General features: G+C 37.7%; 1 protein-coding gene across 1 annotated transcript in view; it reads right to left on the bottom strand.

Annotated features, from left to right (window-relative positions):
* The window catches only part of HECW2 (HECT, C2 and WW domain containing E3 ubiquitin protein ligase 2), a 115686-nt gene extending 94083 nt beyond the window's left edge, over window positions 1–21603 (bottom strand). The window contains exon 1 of the mRNA XM_086465208.1: window positions 21312–21603. Coding sequence (XP_086321334.1) covers window positions 21312–21603 — 292 coding nt within the window. The remainder of the gene's footprint in view (window positions 1–21311) is intronic.
* Between the last annotated feature and the right edge of the window lie 1360 nt (window positions 21604–22963).

Raw genomic sequence — 22963 nt, 5'->3', positions numbered from 1 at the left:
TGAAGTGTCATTTATTTCATGGCCTTCATGCTGGTTTTTTTATGGACCAGCAGCATCTGATCATGCACGCAGATACCCAATACAGAAAGGTACCAGAGAAACTGGGGGTTTTGCTTTGTGTGTGTGCTTTTCTGAAGTGGAAACAGTGGAAATCACTTCAGGAAGAGCCAGATGGTTATGGCAGCTGTGTCAAGTCTACCACTGGGGTCAGTAACCCTACTCCTCTCCCTCCTTCATAGCCCCGAAATGTATTTGGAACAATTCCTCCTCTGCAATAAAAGCATTATTGTAATTCAGTCTGCTGCTGCTCTCTGACAACAGTGCATTTTTTAATTTTCTGAGAACTGGGATATTCAGGCTAGTTAAAGTTTGGACAGCACTGAGTGGCCCATAATATATTAGAAATCAGATTAAATGATGTAATGATCTCTTCTGGGTTTTAATTTTGGTAAAATTTAGGCTCGTTTGAGAACCATTACTACTCAGAAACTAACTTTAAGTACACTTTTTTCTACATGTAATTGTAACTGACTTACCCTTCAAAAAGAGGTTTTTCTTGTGAAACTGTCAAATACAATTGACATAACTGAGAGGCCTTAAAATAGAGTCAGGATGACTGTGTGCTATTTTTACTTTTTTTTGTTTGCAAATCTAAAAATAAAACACCTTTTTGAATCATTATGAAATGTACATCTGCCCATTAAACATCATACACATCACTGAAATGCACATGTGAACAGCCCAACAGACTAGAAGAGATTTTTTTTAAAACATATGCATGTTATTTTAAATTTGACACTGTTGCAATTGTCTTGTGTTCTATTTATATTTATGAAATTTTAAAATCAGATACAAGCAAACAGGTACTTGGCAATTGTCCACCAAAACTTACTGCAACTGCCTTTTTCTGCAGATTACATTTTGCAATATGCCTCATGTTGGCTACCCATGAAGCAGAGTAAAATTTATTACCAGCATATTTGCTATTATTGATCTGTAGGTTTGCACAGAACGTTTTCTAGTTTCCTTCTTTCCTTTTTGTCCATCCTCCTGCTCCCTCTTGCTTTTTCCTCCAGCTGCTCATACAGTAGGAGAAGCTACCCCACTTTATACAGGATTTACAGTAGTACTGGTACATTATTATCAGAAATCCTGTCAGTGGTAAGATGGGTACCCTAAGAAGTACCTAAGGCAAATATCTGAATAAGAAACTACAAAACTTCCTGCCCTAATTATCAGAAGCCATCCCAGCCCTAAGTAGCAGCAATCCTACTTCCCATGCCCTACAGCTTAATAATGATATGTGAGTACTTTAAAAATTCACATTGATTTTGTGAACACTTTTTGACAAGTATTGTGATTATTTCCTTTTTTTCATCCCCTGAGGAGATGATATATTGTAAGAAACTATCATTTATTAACTAAGTTTTCAGGTTGATAAATCTATCAAGTCAAAAACCTCACCTGACAAATGATCCTCAAAACTGCTGGAAAGCCAGAACTAGTTATTGTAATCAGCAATAATTTTTAAAGCCCCATTCTAACTTACTCAAGTGACACAAATTCCTCAAATAGCAGTTATCTTCTACAAAAACTGACCTGAATTCACTGGTGCGTTATCCACTTGATGGGCTTTTTTTCTATTCATATTTTAACAGACATATTTACATTTTAGCAAGCGCTAGAAAATACTCATACAGCACAAAGGATGAGCTCAATCACTTTGGATCAGAAACTGTCACATACTGTATATACAACATCTTGACTGACAAGGCATTCCAGGCACTGCAGAGATACAGACAAACACTCACCAACCATAAGCAGCTACACCTGAAAATTAACTTCATGATTTTTCACTCATGAAAATATAGGAACATATATACAGGACAAGAGCTGTGTCATTCAGCAAGAGCTTGCACTTTTAATCCTCAATTCATGTCACAACTTTCAATGAAAGAGCCACAGGCTCAATACATTAATAAGATTTATATAATTTTGAATAAGTTCTGGAAAAATCTTTAATTGTATATATGCAAACTGCAAGCAAACAAAAAGGCTCAGTAAATATAATTATTTTCTAGAACTGAACAAATAATATGCAACTTAGAAGAAAGTACAAGAGAGAAAAGGTATGTGTCTCCTCTGGAATTCCAGTAAGGGCATAAAGTATCCTAATAAGCTGAAATCTCATTTGTAGGGAGCTCTCAGGTGTGTAATAGGAAGGAGGCACTCCCTTGCCAGATGGCATATGCTGCTGATGGCCATGGAGAAGAATGAGTGTAACCACGAAAAGGACTTCAGTGTCTTAACTGTCCACATATGCATACCCTCCGCCAGCTATAACAAGTGACTTTTTGTGCAGGTGAAAGTTTCAGCCAGAATCACTGAAGGTTTTCCATAAGATTTTTATTTAAAAGATGAATTCATCATTAGCAAGGGTGTAAAACTCAGAGCACAAAACAACCTGAGCCACAGAGCCAGCATCATGAAAAGAGCTGATCCAGCCTTTGCACACAATGATCCATCGGCAGCTTTTATGGCCAACTAGTTGGGTGGTTTTATTTTGCTTTTGATAGCAAGTCCCACCTTCAGGTTTCCCAAAGCTCTATTTTCTTTCCTGGAATGAATCAAGGAGCAAAGTAAGTGCCAGACACACTACCCAAGGGTCCTATGGATGTTCATTTAACTGCTCAATCACTTCTGCATTTTCAGCCCTTGTTTTACATGGTAGCTGTTTAGCACCTTTTTTTTCCCTTTTCCTTTTCTTTTTCCCTTTTTCTCCTTTTTTGTCTTTTCCTTTTTTGGTGTGTGAAAGTGCTATTTATTGATAGGGACAAGGGGCTAAAACAAGAAGCCCTAGATGCAGTATACCCACAGAACAGATAAAATGCCCAGAAAAATGAGTTTTCCTTTATCGGCAGCTGACATCTAGGGATCCAGGAGGTTGGTTTAGGTTTTGCCTTCTCAAATGGTTGATGGTTTGAACTCTGCAACTACCACAATGGTACAAATATCTCTGGATTTTCCAACAATGTGGCATCCTTCAACACTGGGTGGAGACAACCGATTCATCACTGAGAGGAAAGACTGCCTCCGGATTCCTCAGCTTCACTTTTGACTGCACTTGATTATTCCTTGCAGTTTCTGACATTGTCTGATCCATAATTCTTAATCTGTTCTAGCCTTTTGACAGTCACAATATCAGCTAGCATTTAATTCTCAGTGTTCAAGTCCATTCTCATGTCCAATACAGAAACACATCTAAAACTGGTTTTTTCCTTGCCAGTTCCAAGTGATTACTCACCCTTTAGAAATCCTTCTAGTTTCTAAAAGTTGTCAATAAAAGATGTTTTTGCAGCACACATCTCTTAAGGATCTTGTGGGATTTAATATTCCCTCAGCAGCTGTTATTTTTTAAGTTTATCTTCAATATTATGAGTTGTTTAAGCAGGAATGCAAATTAGTCTATTGTTGTCATCTGACATTAATAGGTTTCTTAGGGAATTTATTAGAAAGTCAGAGAGCTTGCTGGTTTCAAAAATAGAAAAATATGAAAGAGTTAAACCCCTGACAATCCCTAAGATACATAAAAACTTTACTTGCATTTTTCCTGAGTTTTTCTTCACCTGCAAGGATGGAGACGAAGCTCCAGACATCAAGGAGACACCTCTAGTACACAACTGATTGTTACAAAAGGTTGCATCAGAAAAGGGGCCCAGGCTTGGGCTCAAGAAAAGGAGGATTCAACCAGTGGACAGGTGAGGAAGACTATGAACGCTGGGAATTCATCACCATAAGACTGCCCTTCTCAGGAAACCTGATGAATATGTATGATTTTTGTGTATATGAACTGATGCGTTTTGCTAACCCGTTGGAGCACGTATGGAAGGAGCTATCCCCTGTGCTGCCTGGCGCCGTAATAAAGAATACCTGCTTAATAACATTGAGTTGTTACTGAGTTTTCTTTGATTCAAATATTTAAACAATACACTTTTGTCATACCTCAACTTTCAGTAATCTAAACCAAATGTAAAACCTACTAACAAAAAGAGGAAACAAACCAAGGTACAAACAGGCATCAATGCTTCCCTCTCGTGCCTCTATTAAAGAGTGAACCCATTAATGATGATATTGTGGATACCTCTACATAAGCAATTTCTCCTTTCCTTTCTACAAACCACATAACCTCTACCTTAAGTAAACAGTAACGTCCTCCTATTTTATTTATATATGTTTGCTAAGGTATCCAAATGGCTTGTAAGTAATGCTGTGGAAAACCTACAGACAGAGCAGAATAACAGGTCAGCATAAAGAGAGCACACCCACACAAGCAGTGCGCTAAGGAAGGTTATTAAATGAATATGCTGAATCACTATCCTTCACTACTTTTGTCACCATTACCATTTATTTTCCTGGCCAGTTACACTTTCCACTTCCCTCTCAGTGCCTCATGATAGCAAGATCTAATGGCAGATTCTGCATCTTCTAGATTTTCCATTGCTGAAAAGCTCTTCCAGGCTCTTTACAGTCTCTTCCCCTAAAATCAGTTTATTCCAAAAACCTTGTTCTGAACTGGCATAAAAGTAGACCAAAACACTGTATTATTTTAAAAATTATTAATGAGGCCATTGCTATTATTTGACTTCAAATGTGCTGCAATGCTTTACCATTATGAGAAGTATTTCATATGCCTAGCTTGACCAGATTCCTCCTTTTACCTACCTCCTGCTTTTGATGTAAGGATTCAGGATTCACTTTAGATTTGATATGGCTGTTAATAATTAGAAGAATTAATATATTCTATAGGATAATCTGAGTTCGTTATGAAGCCCAGCAACACTATAAGCAGCAAAACATCATCTCTAAGCATTTACTACTAATGTTGCACCTGAAATAAAATATTTTAAATGTTCCCAAAGACATGTATTATTCCCTTATTGGTAGATGACAACGGCCAGCACTACTCAATATGGTAGTGTATAGCCAAGAAGGAGGCAAGCAATATACAAAACCAACAAAAAATAAACCTATGGCTTTAAAACTATATAAAAATGCTTTCTTAAAAAAAAAAACACCCTGTTCAGATCAGTTATATTACACCTAACTATACACAATTTCATAGAGTGAGCTCTGATCCTGAACATGTTGTTAATACAATTCATGAACTAAGCCCCTGGGGCATAATTTTCAGCTGAGCTGAAACAGTTTCTACATTTTTGTACAATTTTATATTGTGAGTTATTGATTACTTGTAAACAGAGACTATCCCATCTTGGGGTCTGCACTAGCATGCTGACATTGCAGAATTTAACAGCACAATTAAGGGAAAGCTGTAGGCACCAGGTAAAGGGGTTTTTGGATGAGCATATGACTGAAGTCTGACCCAGCCCACTTTTCAGAGGCACGTCACATTTTTTTTCAGTCATTTTGCCAAACAAAATAGTGTGGTTATACGTTGTATTAACATTCAAGCAGACACAGGATAACCCAGAAATAGTTCAGGAGTGCAGCATGTTCTAAATTTGCACATACACTTCCAAAGATGCTATTTTTGCAAGGTACACAGGCACAGGAAATCTAATTTGTTCACTTCTCTCTCTCGGTGCCTGCATTCTGTACTGTCCCTGACCTGATTCAGGTTCCCTTGGACTGCAGCCTGGGGCTTGTTTACTTGACAGAAATTCCCAAGTTTTTGCAGGTTCTTTGCTGAGGAGATCAAACCCATTTTGTCACAATGTGCCAACAGTTTGTAGGCTGTAGCCACCTACTTCTTCTGATTTTCTCTACCACACTCTGGATACCAACCCCTATGCCTCAACTGGAGCTGCACCCATGTAAGTATGCTGACCTGCAAGTCAATCTTTGTGTCACGCACTGTTTTTCTTTCCCGCATTCCTGCCAAATACATTACAATCAATACTTTGATCAGATTCTTCAAGAGACACTTCTACTAATGCAGTACTTTCTTTTTTTTTTTTTTCTTCTAATAAACCATGATTATTCTGACCTTTTGCTTGCCCTTGCTAAGAGTAATGCAGCACCAGCTCCCTCCCCACATGGTCACAGAGCCCCAACCTTGCCACCTCCACAAGAACTGGGAATGATTAAATAAAAAATTAACTACAAAATAAAGTAGTTGGATTTTATACCAGGGAAGCATAGAGGGTTGTAAATATTTATAAGGACTTGGAGAAAAACTGTAAGAGATATACCACACGATACTCATATAGCTATACCAAAAATGGAGGGAAAAAAGCCATCACTAGCCTAAATCCTCAACACTGAACTGAGACTGCTTTACAACTGCTCATGATCATAGTTGTTTTTCGGGGGTTTTGGTTGGTTGGTTCCACTGCCCCCTTCACATTTCACCCTCTTCAGAATAACCAATAAATACCCGTGCTTCTCCATCAGAAAAGATTTCAGCTGCACTGAATGCCACAACAAAACCACTGTGGAACTTGCAGCTGCAACCCCTAATACACATTGCTATTTCATTCCCTAAAGGTCATATTAAAAAGCTTATAAATCAAAGTATTAAACCACTGTGGCCAACACTTATGCTCCAATGACAGAAACACAGCAAGTCAACTGTTCATGACTGCAAGTCACAGAGAACCACTGACTACAACTTGAAAATCAAGAAGCAGAGGTCTGTACCAAAATCCTTTGCAGTTACTCTGTGCTTTTTTCTCTCCGTTTTGACCTGTATGTATTCAGATTTTTCCAGAGTGCCTAAAAAGCTGACAGGGTATGTCATCTGTTTGGAGATGTGGTATTTATTGCTTGCATCAGGGACTTTCTGTGTAATACACTAAAGCAGGGCAAGGTAGCTACTTTTTTTTTTTTTTTTTACTGCTGCATTCAAGTTCAAAGCTCAGATCCAGATGTCAAACTTCTTAAAAATTCAGGATCATCTGGTTTTACTTTTAGTGTGGCTCCTCAGAGAGAAAATCCCAAATCATCACGTTTGATGCTGGCTTCTTCATTTCTGTCCCCGAGTTGCTGCGTAACTCTTGGAAAGCAAAGAAAATCCTAAAAGCCTTGCCTACCTACTGTGTGAGACACATATGTTACTAAAATGGTGTCCTCTTACTTATTTTTAAACTAACTATGTAGGATTCCAGTCAGCTGCCAGTGCAGTGACTCAGCAAAGCCCCTGTGCAGAGAAACTCCTGTGCTGGGACTCTTGTGGCCCCAAAGGGAGGGAGGCCAGGTCGTAGGCCTTTCCTCACAGAACAAACCTGCTTTAGGTGACAGCAGGACACGCAGGACACCAGGCTTCCAAAATCAGGATGCAAATTGTTTGCAAGTGGTGAAATAAGGAGTAAAGCACATTGCCTATGCAGCCTTCAGATTTCAGGATGCTGTTTTAAGAAAGTTTGGTAGTTTTCAACTCAGCATCGTTACATTACTTCTCTTAATTTACGCTCCAGTTCAGTGGCATCTTTAATTTTGCACTACAGATTCTGCCTGTCACTTCTCAATACACATCTCTCTTGCACTGGTACCTGGGAGTCTGAAAACATGCCCTACATACCTAACAGCAAAACTCAGGTGCTCTTTTGGGATATTTTCTCCCAAATACCTTTGGAAGATGCAGTATATATAATACATTTTCAGAGAATATCTGTAAATTAGTATCCACAGAACTATCAAGGGCATCTATGCTTTCAAACACAGTATCCTCTATTCAGTAAGCAATTTACTTCAGGAGGTTGACTCATTTCCTTCAACCTTTTTCAGCTATCTGTTGTGACTGAAAAAAATTCCGAAAATTTAGAAGTAATCAAGGAAATGAGCCAACACATCCTGGAAGAAATTCATCCAATACACACACAATAAGATAAGTCAGTCTTCGATTTCTAAAGAAATGAGCAGGAGGAAGTTCTAAAAGAACCTTAAATATTTCCTGTGAAACACAATGTTTGTTTCCCATTATCACAACTCTCCGTATGCCCACTTTAAAAGCAACGTACTAAGGCTAATCAGGAAAGTAAAGTGGGTTTTGTTTGGGTTTTTTTTTCCCCTTTCCTGAAACAGTTTAGTGAATCTCCCCAATATTTGAATTAAAAATATTGCTGCCATTATGCCTCATGAGAACTTTATTTCAGGTCCCTGGTGCTTACCCCCAGGGGCACAGGGTCCACGGTCAAACTATACATCCCAAGATGAAAGCCTTTTCAATGAGATGCATAATGCACCACAGAACCACCTCACCACAGAGCTCTGGGGCCACTGGCTACCTAGCAGTCATCACCTAGGGACAAGGAAACAAGAACTCCATACTATTGAGGGTATCCAGTAATGTAATCAAGTGCATCATCTTGGAAAAGCTTAACTCTTTGAAAACAAAAACAACAAACCAGAAACTTTTTCTACAGCCTTTCCAAGAACCACTCATCCCCAGGGTTTCATGTTTCTAAATATCTGAAATCATGACAGGAATAAATGAAAAATCCATTTGACAAATGATAAAGATTTAATGAAATAGCTTTTGCCCTTCTCTGGATTCTCACTTGTGAAGCTCAAAGAGCACAACTCAAGTATTTTGCTTATTCTCATTCATTAAGTGAAAAAAGGCAATTTTTCATTATTCAAAACTTTTCTATGCTATTGTCTATTAGACATGAAATTAACAGCATGACAATGCTAAACAGAAGCCTTTGGCTAGATGTTTGGCACGTGATGACGTATGTCCATGTGCTGGGCTGGCAAAGGTGCAAAGCCTCTTCTTTCATTTGGGAGGCTCGCTCCATATGCACATACGGCTTTTGGAAATGTAGCATAGTCCAGCCATGGTACTGAACCTCCCAGAACACATTAGCATCAGCAGCCAGCTCCGAGAGGCAATCTCATCAACACCACCTCACTCTTGGAGAAATGATCAACTGGGGCTCTCACAATAGAGGGAAACTTCACCCTGAGTTTGCAGCACAAAGTCACTCTTCAGACAGATTCAATCAAGACAATAACATCTCCATTACTCTTGACAGTCTTTACAGTTTGGATTAATGTCTGTTCAGTCTTTCCAGTTGATTGCCTTGGACTTCATTTTTCTCTTTGATGATCTCTCATATACCATCCCTTGATCCCTGTATGTAACCTGTCATTTTTACCTGGTCTGGCAAAAAAAAAGAGGTTTCCAAACCTTAGCATGCCCCTTTGCAACCCACTGACTCCATCATACACAAGTTCTTAACACGCCAGTTGCAACCCACTGACTCCATCATACACAAGTTCTTAACACGCCAGTCCCAATATCCAGAAATATTTCAAAGCTTTTCTCTCATGTAGGAAAGCAGAGCTCCAACTGCTCTTCTGATGGCGTAGTTTCATATTGCAGCTAATAGTTGCAGCAACCAGATCAGCAGACGGCTTGCGCATGAGCAGCCTCACACTGTCTCCTACCCTGCTCCACTAGATAAAGCAGTTGGTTAGCTGCAAGTAAATCAGATCAGCAAGCACCCAAAGGAAAACCATAACCAGATTAGATGCAACCCAAAACTACACTGAATATCAGTGGGTTTTTTGGAGGAAGGAGGTGTTAGTTTTCTCTAGGGCAAGGCAGTTTCAACTTCTTGATCATCTAAATGATTTTTCCCATTCAGACTACCCCTCACCTTCACACAAGAAATACAGTATAAAAATATGAGAAGGAGCAGTACAAAGGCAGAAAGAGAGACTGAGTGAGAAGGTGTATACAGACTTGCCAAACCAATAGAAAGCAAAATAAAAAGTGTGTAGAGCTAGGCAAAAAAAAGTAATTCATTATTTCCTACTTCAAATTAGCCTTTTTATTTGTTTGCTCACAATACCTAGAAAGTCATAAACCTAAATTTTGACCTATTTCCACAGAACCTTCCATGAAAAGAAACTGGATGGAAGGAGCAGAAGTGGGATTTGGAGAAAAAAAAACAAAACAAACACAATCACACTCAATGCAAGCCAATGTATCAGTTAAAAAAAAAAATCCAAGACTTTTTTCAGGTTATGTAGCTTACTACCAGAAAGTTAATTTTCAGAATGAAATTGCTTAACCTTTCTCTGAGCAAAAAGAGAATTGGAGTAATGCTAAGTGGTAATTCAGATACCTGAATAGTAAGCAAGTGGGACCTCTGAAGAGTGAGCTCATCCTGCTCCATTATTTTGAAATCAAATACTTACAACAGGCTCTACTCATCTATAAAGAATCACAACACTAGTTTCAGCCAAACGCAGGTTTTAGATTAATGTACTTAATACCCAACTACCCAAACATAGCTTCAATTTGGTCACAATAACTGGAGTTTCTGGTGAGTACATATCTACAAGATTACCAAGATGTTCGTAACTATTCTTAAGTACCAAATAACCTACCTCAAAGTAGTTGGTGGTTCATGCCCTAGCTAAATGGAAGACTGTTTTGCATTGGAAATTAAAACTGTATTTTATGATAAAGTCTTGATTAACTACATCTAACTGCACACAGTCCTAAGTAAAAAGACATTATCCAAGTGTGAGCATCTTACTAACCTAGTCTTCATTAGCTCTCATGCCGTAGATGCAGTAAAAGAAAAAAGGAGATTGGAAGATTGCCCAGGATCTTTGCAATCTGCTTCAGCAGAAAAGAATTTAGAATTTCCAGGATAAATTAAACTTCAGAGTTAACTGACAGTATAACTTAGTTTTGCTGTAACAACTAGAAAAACAACTAATTTGTCTTCAGCACCATCGTACCATACCCAGTCATCGGAATACTTTTTCCCCTGTACATTGCCTAGACGTTTTTCCTCACACATATGTTTTATTAATTTTGTAATGAGATGGATTATTTCTTCAGGGTTAAAATTTACCTCTTAAACAAAAAAGGATGCAGACACAATTACTTCTAGAATCAAATCTTTAAACTTATGTCATGAAGACGAGAGCAGACAAAGCCAAACACTGCTTATCACAAGTACTAAGTGGCTCTCCAGATTAAACTGGATGAGACCAGCTAAAAGAAACACAAAGGTCATGTTGCAATTCTTTAGAAGCAGTATCATTTTATCAGTGCCAAAAGTCAAAACCAATTACATTAAAATCATCACTAGAAGTGAAAATAGGAGATAAACATCCTGCCTATTTAACTTCTTAGCATGAAATCTCAGAAGTAAAAAGCTTTCTCTCTCACAGTGTTAACATGCAACATTGTAAAGGGACCACAAAGCTGTGTAGACTAATGAAGACAAAGAAGCTTTATTAATTTGTGTAAATATCTTGAAAGCACCTACAGATAACAACATTTCCATGATTTCTTTTATATTCCTAGCAGAATATTTTTAAAGAGCAGTAATTCCCTGGGAGTCTGCAAACAAAGGACACAACCTAGAATTAAGTGCAACTAAAACCAAAGGCTCACCAATTCAGCTACTCACAGCAGTACAAGTAAACCCAGAGCGTAAACAATTACAAAAAGCACAACCTGACTTGCATTTCTCTTATAGTAGCCTACAAATCATAGCCCATCACACCCTCTCTGCTGGGGTCACTGCTGCACATTGCAGTGGCAAATTACTGCCAAAGAGCCAGTCCCTCTCACTCCTGGTTACAGGGGTTCCCTGCAGCCACCCCAGCTGCTCTCCCTCATCCCATTCAAGATGCTAAATTGGCATAGAGCTGTCTGTATTCTTGAGAGAGTAAATGCTCTGCCAGTTTAGTGCTGCTTAGCCAATGGGCAGTAGCACCAAAGACAGTAATCTACACTAATCTGAAAGGCAGTAATTTTTATTTAACTGCTTAAGCAGGACAGGAGTGCACTCAGTTAAGTGTCATGTAATGAGGACTGCTTTTCAAAATTGAAATCTTATGTGTTAATGACTCAACATCGAGACAAATGGACAACAAGTCATAAAGCTATTCGCATCATGTGGTGAAATGCCACTGATGTCAGACGCGTTGTCTTTGATTTTACTTGCCGAAAACATATCACAGACGTGGTTTGGTTTGGTTTTTTAAAGGAAACTAAACAATGCACTTTTCATCCTAATGCTGAAATAATTTGCAAGTTAAAGAATACATCAAAGAAAGTGTTGTTGCCTGTACAGAAAGTATTACCCCATCAATAACTCCTAAAAATCTTACTCGTTCACTTTGGTAGACTGTTGCGTCCTTCTTCAGCATCTTGAAATTAACTGCCTGTCTGTAAGTCTACTAAAATTCAGATCTATGTTGAAAAAATGTCTCAAACTGGTTTTTCTCCCTCCCTGTAGGCTACCATCTGCTGAACTATGTCATGCATAAAACTCTATATACAAAGTAAACTACAGTGAATATAGAAAGATGTTGGGTTTTTTGTTTTTTATGAGGTCATTACTGAATGTTTATCTCAGCGACAACAGTATATGCCTGCTAAAACTATAATGTTTTGCTATGCATATTTCATCTTACAAAGCCAAACCCATTTAGGCTTAACTGGCTTCATATGCGAGAAAGAGCTTCCGCATTCGACGGCAAAGATAAAAACATTGATTAAGGTCCTGATCTTGCAAGGCACTGAATGCCTTCAATTCTTAGTCCTCTTCACAGATGACACCTAGTAGGTCCAAGCTTTCAGTTTTTAAGCTGTTGAAAATTATCCTCCAGTGTGACTCCACTCATGTGAGACACGTTTATGACCATCAGATAAAGTTTACATTCTCAAGGAAGGAAGCATTTAATGGAGCATGAGAGTTCATACCATATTCAATAACGAAAACTTCTAATGGCAACTGAATAGCAACAATCAGAGAATTATTGTTAAGGAAATCCAGAAACTGAATTTCTAATCACGCTTTCTGTAAGAACACTAGAAACTGGTGACCTTTATCCATCAAACCTTCTTCTATGTGCAGTTAAAAGAGGATTTGATGTTAACAGTGACGTGCAAGAAGAGATCAAGCTGAAACTGAATTCTTAAATATGCCCTTTAAGAAGAAATATCCTTTGTTCATTTCCCTTACAATCTGATTATATATTTGCATAAATATGCAAGTTATTTTGAATATAAATTTTCAAAATCTCCTTTACATTCACATACCACTTTACAGTACTTATCCTGCTTCTTCCAGGCAAAGTAACAAATCTTTGTCATACCTCTTCCTCTTCTCCTTACTACAGTACATGGGAAATGCCTATGTTATTTTTATGGAAACTGTAGGTTCATTTTTTGCAGTACTACACACTAGGATATAAACGATTAATTTTTTGCGAACGGCAGGGCAGGAATGACAAGGGAAATGAATTTACTAATTTTTATAAATTTTCAAGGACTACTGACACATTAGTGATGGAATGAGTGACTAGTGACTTGAAATACAACTGAAGTCTAAACAGTTTGACAGTCATTCCAAATGACTGCTAGACAAAGGAGGCAGATCTCATGAAGAGAGTTTAACCAGACCTTGAAACAAAGCTCTGAAGCATGGCATTTGCTTGCCTGGGAACTGGCTGCCCACCAGAGTAAAAGCAATAGAGTCCTGGATGTTGCTGGGCAAAGAGACAAGAAACACTGCCAATACAGACATCTGTAAGTTTTGTTCTTCCCAAGTAGTAAACACCAGCCAGCCATTTTAACTGCACTCTTGTAGCATCTTAACCCCACATCAGTACCTCTCTTATAATAAAAACTTACAAATTGTACAAGGGCTGAGTGCTGCTCAGGCCCAGCTCAAAATTCTTCTGTACCAGAGGAATTGGTTAGGTCTCGCCTTTCTCTGGAATGTTTTGTTCCTCAAATAGCATAAAATGCAAGATCCATCTTTATGAGCTTTGCTAGGAAAGAAGGCCTATCAAGACCAATACCGGCACCTTCAGTAACCTCCTCCAGTTATAATTTAAGAACCTGTGTATCCAATATCAGCATATATGAAAAGGTTATATTAAACATATTCACCAATAAAGTATTCGTTTCAGGGTCCTAGTATGTGTGTTTCTCATCTTTTTAAGTGTCGCTGGCTTTAACTATGCTGGTTACGTTCTTACACTGTATTTAACACTTAGCTTATAGCATTTCTCCATTAATTCAGATTCTTACAGTCATTGATAACTCTGTGCAGGTGAAGGAGCCAAGAACTTCATAAAAAATTTACAGGAGGAATTCTAACACCGTGAATAATGCAAAACTAATCCATAATCTATTACTTACATGAGAAAAATCAATAGATGAATTAATGCAACTACTTTTTCAATCCAGTTGTCAGTGATTTGGAGTAACTGTTTTTCCCAAATTATTTTGAAAACTGTATTGCATGTTGATTTGATGATAGAAAACAGCTCAGCAAATGTCTTTTTAAAAAAAAAAAAAAAATCAAAATTAAAGCCACCTCCTTCAAACAAATAAAAACCCACGCTAACATAAGGCAGTCTTATGGCAAAAGGGAATATTACAAATTCAAAAGTGTACATTGTTTTCCATTATCCAGTGTTTGTATTTGCCATCTTTCCATCTGCTGGAACAGCCACTTGCATCAAAAAGGTAGGTGGGGAGAACACTGCTTTCTATCCAAAGGATTATAAATGTCATGCCAAAACCTCTTGCAGTGGAAAGATACTGACAACACAGCTGAAAGTGTCCTCCCTGCAGCTACATTGGTCTAGTTTTCTGGTCTGAGGTATCTCAAAAACGTAAAACACACAATTAACTGAAAAGTTTGGATGTTCTGGCACCACTTATTCTGCCACAGCTTGAACTTCTTCCAGACATAAATATGATCCTACAAGATTCTAAGGTTTGTTCTTATTTTTTAGCAGTGAAGCAATTTTTTTATTCCTAAAAGAAATATAATAAGTGTATTTTAATATAGCAAGTATATATTTTAAGTTATCTACTGCATGCAATGAAAATACATAAAAGAAAGCACCTTCTATTCATGTCTAATTTTTGCAGTAAAGAGAAGGTATTATGCTGTCCATACACTTATTTTTGCACAAAATTAACTAGCTCACAACTGAGAAGGAGAAAGTACCAAATTCTGTGCTGTGGAAAAAGTAGCTTTGCACGTGGGTCAGGATCTAGGAAGGAAGGAAAGAATAAGACTGAAATGCAGCTCCTTGAGGGAAAGCTTTTGAAGATCCTTGGGTTTTATCAGTTGGTTTTTTTAAACCACATAAACCTCACCATATAGAATTTCAGGATACAATTCCTAAAGTAGATTGTCTTCACTTTTCATTATTCCAGTCAAGAGGTGGCCTTTCCCTAAATATTACTAAGTCACCAGCAAATTAAGTATTTCAAGGCAGCTTTTTCCAAGTACTTTTGCTTATCACAAATACGAACATCAGACAGACACAGTCTAGCGCCAATCCCAGATGCAGGCCAAGATGAATTCAAGTTCTCTCCTGTCATCTTACTTATTATCAACTATGAATTTTGCTTTGTTACACATATTATTTAAGCATACATCTACAGTGGGAGTTTCACCAGCAGCTCAACATGCACAGGAACGGCTCTTCCAGAGCTTCAGAGCCATAGCTGGTCCTTTTGTTTATTTTTTGAAGAAAACAAAATCACCACAGTGCTTAAGATGTTCAGATGATATCATAAAAAAACAACCTCAAAATCCCCAATGGTTGATGACAAACAGTGCCAACACCAGCCTCCTGCAAGCTTAAGCCAAAGACTCTACCAAGGAGCCAGCTGGGTAAGGACTGACTCATCACAGAAAGTCAAGCTCATGGTTTGCAGGCTTCAGCAGTAGCCAAAGTGAGGATTAACCACAAATTAATATTGCTATGCCTAGTAACTAGTTGATAGACATTAACAGTACTGCTCAGATTTTAAAGTACAGAAAGTATTCACCTTTCTAAAACAGGAAGGAAAAAAAAAAAAATCAAGTGAATAATCAAGCTTTTCTCCAAGATAATAAAGTTATTACTTTGTATGTTTGCTAAACTGGAAACCAGAGAAATATTCTGGGAATAAAGTATCTTAACATTCTATAATCTCCCTGTCTAATGTAAACCACTGTTTTAAAAGTATTAAAGGCAGTTTATGTGAAAGCTTTTTTCTTTTTAATCTTGTCTGACCTGAAATGGAAAGGCTCCAAACTCCATTACCCTAAGATGTTTAGTATAAACCTAGATCCTATCTAAATTGCCCTATATAATTTTGCATCTGTTTGTTTGTTTTGATTTTATAATGCTATTGTGGATCCATGCTATAGGTATAACAAATAGCCTATGAAAAGCAGCTGATGGAAATAAATATAATGACCTTTGATAGCCAGCATTTTAAATGTGCTATGGATCTCTAGAATAAGGGCATGCATCTCATAAATAGGACTCTGTAAATTAGGACAAAAATAAGCCAATCTGGGCAATTTGGCCATGGGAGTTGATCTACTTAAACCAGAAGTAGGGTTGCTTCTCTCTCCTGACTTTCTAGTCTTTATTTTGTACTTTCTGATTCCTTTAAATATGAGACTTCATGGCAACCTGTAAAATTCATCAAGACTCAGCTGCCCTCAGCATCCCACAAGCAGTGGACAGTCCACCTGCTCATCTTCTTGAACAGTTCTCACTTCCCAAGGAAGTCCTTGTACCCTGTTGCTACAATAACAGAATAGCAATAAAGCTGGGATGTCTCATAGTCCCTTCAAACTGAATATCCATTTCTCTTCTTCGATTCCAACCAAGTCAAATACTTCGCACAGCCTTACGCACTATAGGACTCCAGAGCCTGACCATTCTTGTCATAGCAAGATTCAGATTCCTCTTAATTAGAGGAAAAAAAAACATCTGTAAAGCTCCAGTAGCTTAAATATCGCTTGGAACAAGTGTTTTGAAAACACACATGTACAGAGCAAAAAGAAAACTTCATGGGTCTAATAGGATACAAAAACCAATCTGTTAAAGTCTGTAGTCTTCTACCACTTCAAAAGACAAAGAAGGTTAGCAGTCTAAATCCTAGTTTAGCTCTTTTAAAAAAAAAAATAAGTTAAAATTGAGAGAATGGACCTCTTCCTTCCTTCTCACTAGGACAGAGACTGAAAATTTACCTTTACTCCTCAGAGTAAGCATGAGTATGATACCCCTACTAAAAAACTCCCTCTACGATTTTCATCACGCTTTGTCACTTTCAAGTGACAATCCTCATAATCAGTCCTGAAGATGAAATTAGAAGCCCATTCTAGGCGAAGCTTAAAGCTGAATTCAAAATCTGTATTTCAGATTTGACAAATTCATATTTCATGCAACTCTGTCCTATTTACCTACATAAGAGCTAAGACTCAGAAATAACATTCCTCCCTTGCATGTAGTCTCACTGGGACACCTTTTGGTGCTTTTATAGATGTGTTATCTACATTCTCCACGCATCTCACCTCTGGAGCTAGAAAGCTGCTTCAACAAAACTTGATGGACAAGATTGTTCAAGGCATGATACTGACACTTTAAAGTTCAGACAACTCAAAACCAAAAATAGTCAGGAAAAAGGATTTTTCCCTTCACAGAATATGCCATGTCCCTCACATACACTTTTCTTCTGGTAATCCTGAGGAATATACTGGAAAAGAAAAAGACGCTCTGTACAAAGCAGTCCCTCGACAAGAACACAGATCACATTTTAGCCATACACAGTGATGAAACGGAGGAAGATATGAGTATGGTACTAAAACCAGCAAACTCGCATACATATTTAAAAACATTCCTCAAAATACAAATTCCAGAAAAACTGAGCATAAATTTAGCTATGTAGAATTTTTTACAGTCAGGTTCAACTTCCGGCATTTAAAAATAAAAGACCAAAAGTTACTGCAGAGGAGTATCCTGAAGATGCTATAGTGAATAAACATCTAACAAAATATGCAGTTTTTCTACACAGTATCTATTCATTTATTACTTCCTTCTTTTTTTCCTTTTTTTTTAAAAAAAAAAACAACAGAAGTCTCAAAAAAATTCATATGCACTTAAAAACCCAACAGAATCAGTCCTTCAGAATAAGGCGATTCTATGTTTCTCCCCTTAGGCTTTTCTCGTTTTAAAAAAGATAACATCTATTTTCATAACCATTTAGCAGACCAAACATTTCACTGAAGTTGTACTGCACTAGAAAAAGCTCCATCTACTATTCCGTAGTGTAAGCCAATCATCTGCAAACCACCTAGTAGTAAGGCAGTGACTCTGATTACTGACAGTCTTGTGACCAACTGCACCAACCAATGTCTGGGTGACTGTGTGCAGTGGTTTGTGGTCAGCCTCTTAAAAAGAAAGGGATCTAGTAAGTTTGGTGTGATTCCTAGTGAGCCACTGCAGTCTTAACCATGCAGTACAACCACACTCAGAAGCACAGAACTAACTGCTTTCTCAGGATTGAAAACTAATGAGAGTGCTAATTGAATAAATTAATGAATGAAGAGGCAAGACAGTTTCCCAGTGTGTCATTTTCAATTCCTTTTATAATGGATGTATTTTACAAAATTAATTTGAAGTAAAAATGTACCTGGATTGAAGCTTCTGACCTTTGCCAGATCTCTCTGTACTAATGCCTGAGCTCAGAATGATGATTGTTTTTAGAATTTCACCTTCTCTTCATTTAAAGAATTAACAACCACTTTTCTCCCCCCTCAAAACATTGATCCAGCTTTCATGACAGTTAATTGTACAACCAACATAAAATAGCCACAAGACTGTGCTTTTGGTTATGCCATGTGTTTTTTTAAAATAAGAGCAAAATATTTGCCTTTTTCTGTTCCTAGGTCCTTGGAAAATGGTGCTTTACTACAAGATGTGGGGGAACATTGGAGGTACAGCAGTAGGCTGGCACAGCCCCAGTGCTGTCTTGTCTAATAACCACACATAATTTCCTCTGCCTTCAGGAAGCAGTGCTAGAGGAGAGCGACTTTGTAAGTGAAATGGTTTCATTTTAAAGAAAGAACAGGATAGTAACCTCAAGCAACTACAATGAATATTAATAACGTGCTTGAGAATTTTTGAGAATGAAGCTTTTTTTTTTTTTTAAAACATATTCAGCCACAAATATCCCTCTCCTGAGAAAATAAGTGTGTCCTCAGCTTCCAAAGGAGTAAGTGGGAACTGGGGGTACTTCACGGCAATTATTACAAAGAACTGAAAATTCTGGATTATACCCTGCGGGATTTGATTTACCTTAGCTATGTCTACAAAAGTTATACAAATGAAAGGTTTTTAGATCGTACTCTTACAATTTTTAAAATGCTAAATACTTGAAAGAGTTAATCAAAAAACCTAAATCAAAGGTAGACAGGCATGCCTATCAGGCTGAATATATCCTTACCTCTGTTGTAAAAAATGTGAAATTCCATCATTCAGAATCATGAAACCACAAGTCTTAAAGGAAAGACTCTGCTCAGATCTATTTTAAATCATTAACAAAACTCACGGATTTCAAGTGGCAGTGGAAACAAAAGCTCAATGAGAACGAGTTCCTGGATCTTTCGTCATTTAACATGAAAACAGGAAACCCAACATACTCAAACACTCTGGTATCACACAGTAGCGTGATGGGGGTTTTAGGTCCAAGACGGTGTAAGTTTAGCTGTTCCTTATAGGATTTTTACTCAGTGTAACTTAACATTGTTTTTCACTTTAGGGGCTCAATACACTGAAGTAGAAATATGTTTAATCATGAAAGTAGGATAAAAATCACTTATACCCTACAATAAGAACCAATGAGAATTTTACATAAAGATGCTGTACTTCAGCACCTTGAATACCAACCCTGAAGTACTGTGAACCATGAAAAAAAAAAAAAAATACAGGAAGGGGTGTCAGACCTTTATTCAGATAAAGCTCTCAACATATTTAAATTAGAATGTTTAAAAAAAAAAAATGCAGTCTGTATTTTACAGCACAGATTACAATTCACTACCTAATGCTGTTGGGAAAATTCGTTTCTATTTATTATGGAGACACTTCATTTAGGTGGCTTAAATGTCAGCACCTATCCACAGTTCATTCCAGGAGAGACTGGAGCTCATGCAGCAACTCCAATACAGCTTTTACAACCAGGCAAGCACTGGAACTGCACAAGTCAATACTGTCCAGTTTGTGGAGCTGCAATAACGTTGGAAAAAATACCAGACAAAAAAAAATGAGAACTGGAAACAGTATCTACACAGCTTGTAACACTAAGTGATGCAGAGATGGAACGCCTTGGAAAAAGCTGGCACAGCAAATAACTCTCTGAAACCCTACTCAGACCAATTTCATTGCCATAAGTTTAGTCTCAGCACAGACAAAATTCCAGTGGTCAGACCTGGTTAAAACTGCACTGGCTCACTAGGAATCCCACCTAGTTTCTGCTGCACCTGCTTCTGGCGGGTTGAATTGACAGTTCCTTTCTACAATAATTAGGTTCAGAGAAGCAGTGTAATTTTGAAACAAATCAACTGATCAGTCCCACATACTAAGCACTAGTTAATTCAGAGAGCAATTTTAAGTGGACGTGAACTGGATTCCTTGAGAAGACGACTAAACCCTCTGTGCCACTACAGCTACCTGCTAGCTATGCTCCAGTTCCTAGTGGGGACATAAATACTGTCCTTAGGACAGCTCCAAACCACACACGCAGCAGGGATGTTTGGATCTAGGGACCTGATTAAACATAATACAACAGGAAATTCCAGCCCAAATATGCTGCTGATGCTAGAGTCTCAGTACCAACTGCTTCGACCTGCTGATCCACTCTTTTTGAGCTACATTATTTGCTAATGCACACGCTGCCCACAGGCCCCTGCATGCCAGCCTAAAGCTCTTTCCAGCTTCCTCCTATGAAGCATCCTGAATAGCACAAAAAAGCACATAAAAGAATCTCTTTAGAGGATTTCCGATTTCCTTCTACAAGAATTCTTCATAAACAGAAATTCTCAGTCCTTCAGAAGCAATACAACTTCACTTCCACAAAACCAAAGACTTACATAAAATACGTTTTCACAAATGTTAAGAATTTACTTATCAAAAATAAGTATAAACATTGGACAGTAAGCATGTCAAAATACATGATGAATATGGTACTCTGAATTTTCCAGTCCGTAAGCCAGCCACCAGCAAAAATGAAAACAAGAAAGTGTATGCATACTCATTGTTTAAGAAGGATGCATTTCATCTCCTAGCAGGTCATTGCAGAATCAGATCTATATTAATTAGAATAATGTTTTTACATAGATCACTGCACTAAGAAAAACAAAGAGAAATCCAAGGTAATTCTCTGCAGTCTTACCTCAACTTTAGATTAATTATGTAGTGTCTATGTAGAACACATCAGAAAAGGAAATAAAAAAAGTGGCAAAAGAGCAAGAAACACACAGAAATATTACAACATGGTTCTGACTTACCTATGTGATAAAGTCCTATCCAGTCAGTTGGGTCTACTTCTTCCTTAATATCCCAGAAAATGATGAGGTTCTGAGATTGCCCCAAGGTGTATTCATACATACTGGCTGTCAAACTAGACCTGCTATCAGAGGTCACTAAATCAGTGTCACTGTTGGCACGCTGCAAGTTCATGTTCTCAGCCATGCTGCCCTGAGATGCCAAACTCTGCAGATTCTCTGGGCTCAGAGTATACCGTAGCTGTGGGTTGCGACGTCGCACAAAAAGCAGATGTTCTCGGGCTGAACTGGCCATCTCTTCTCCACTTTTGTCAATTTACGTGAAAAAGTTGTTGTTCAGAGATCTATCATGAAGAACAAAAAAAGAAAAAGTGTTAAAGTGAGCCAGCAGGTTACTCAGTCAAATATTAAATGGAGAGGCATTAGTGCAAAAATGTTCCTACAAAAGCCTAAAATGGACGGAGTAAAATCTTTACTTCATTGCTGTACCACTGCAGCCATCATAGTGTCTGTACGTTAAAAAAAAAAAATAAAAGCATGAATCACTTACAAGAAAACTAACCAGTTAATTAGAGTTAACCAGACACCACGAAATAACATTTATAATACAGAAAGCAACAGTATGCAAAGCATTCAAGACCATCTATCAAGCAAGAACAGCCACAGTAACAAAGCTAATTTAAGTCTGGCAGCAGCCTAAAGAGTGAAGAGATAATGAACTCATCTTCCACCAAAGAAATCACAGCAGTATATGATGTACTTTCATTTAGATATGTTAGTTTCCAGCAATACTCTCTATGCACTGTATGTTCAGAATCAGGAAAGTGGTGAAGATATTAATAAGGTTGGACATATTTCAGTAGAAATACGGTATCACAGATCTATGCTACTATAAAATAATTTTTTAAGGATTTTATTTTTTAAGATGCAAAGCATAGCTTCCAAGATCCTCTATACCACACAAAAACATGTCAGACTATTGACTGGGGTACTTTAGATTACGGATATATATATGCAATTTATCTGTTTATCTGTGCAGTCAGATTTTGTTGTTCTTTTCCATACATCAGAAAACAGAGGCCTTACAAATTCAACAGCTTTGCTCTAGCCCTGAGGAGACGCTAGGTGGTCTTCACTGTCATGCCAGTATCATCACACCATAGCTTCAGAAGCAGAACTTGCATCTCATTATCCATAGCTACTAAAAGTACCACCGTTTGAAAACAAGCCCTCGCATTACTCACAACTTGAGATAAAACATCAGAAAGGAAAGACAAGAATTGCAGAATATTAAAACAGAGGGAATAGCTTACAGGAGGATAGAATATCAGCGATGGGGAACCTTTTGCTATAGAAGGAATATGAAAACTTCCTTATGTAAGCTATGTGATTTTGAGCAAAGCTGTTTGCCTTCTTCAAAAGCTATAGTTTATATCAACTCATTGTTTCTTTATTTTACAGAGGAAATAAAACGGTCCTCAATTGGCAAAACCATTTGCTTTCAGAAGAAACTGAGTTTTCTGGTAGTGTGTTTTTCAGTCAAAACTGAAAATTATCTTCCATACTATATTAACCTCAAATAGGAACCACGTATTTCCTCCAAAGCAAAACCAAACCAAAGCAGTCCCCCTGCCCAGCAGTAACTCCAGAGCTCA

This window comes from Leptosomus discolor, chromosome 5, assembly GCF_034619465.1.
Source record: "Leptosomus discolor isolate bLepDis1 chromosome 5, bLepDis1.hap2, whole genome shotgun sequence".
Taxonomy (NCBI): domain Eukaryota; kingdom Metazoa; phylum Chordata; class Aves; order Leptosomiformes; family Leptosomidae; genus Leptosomus; species Leptosomus discolor.
This window is presented reverse-complemented; position numbering and strand designations above follow the sequence as displayed.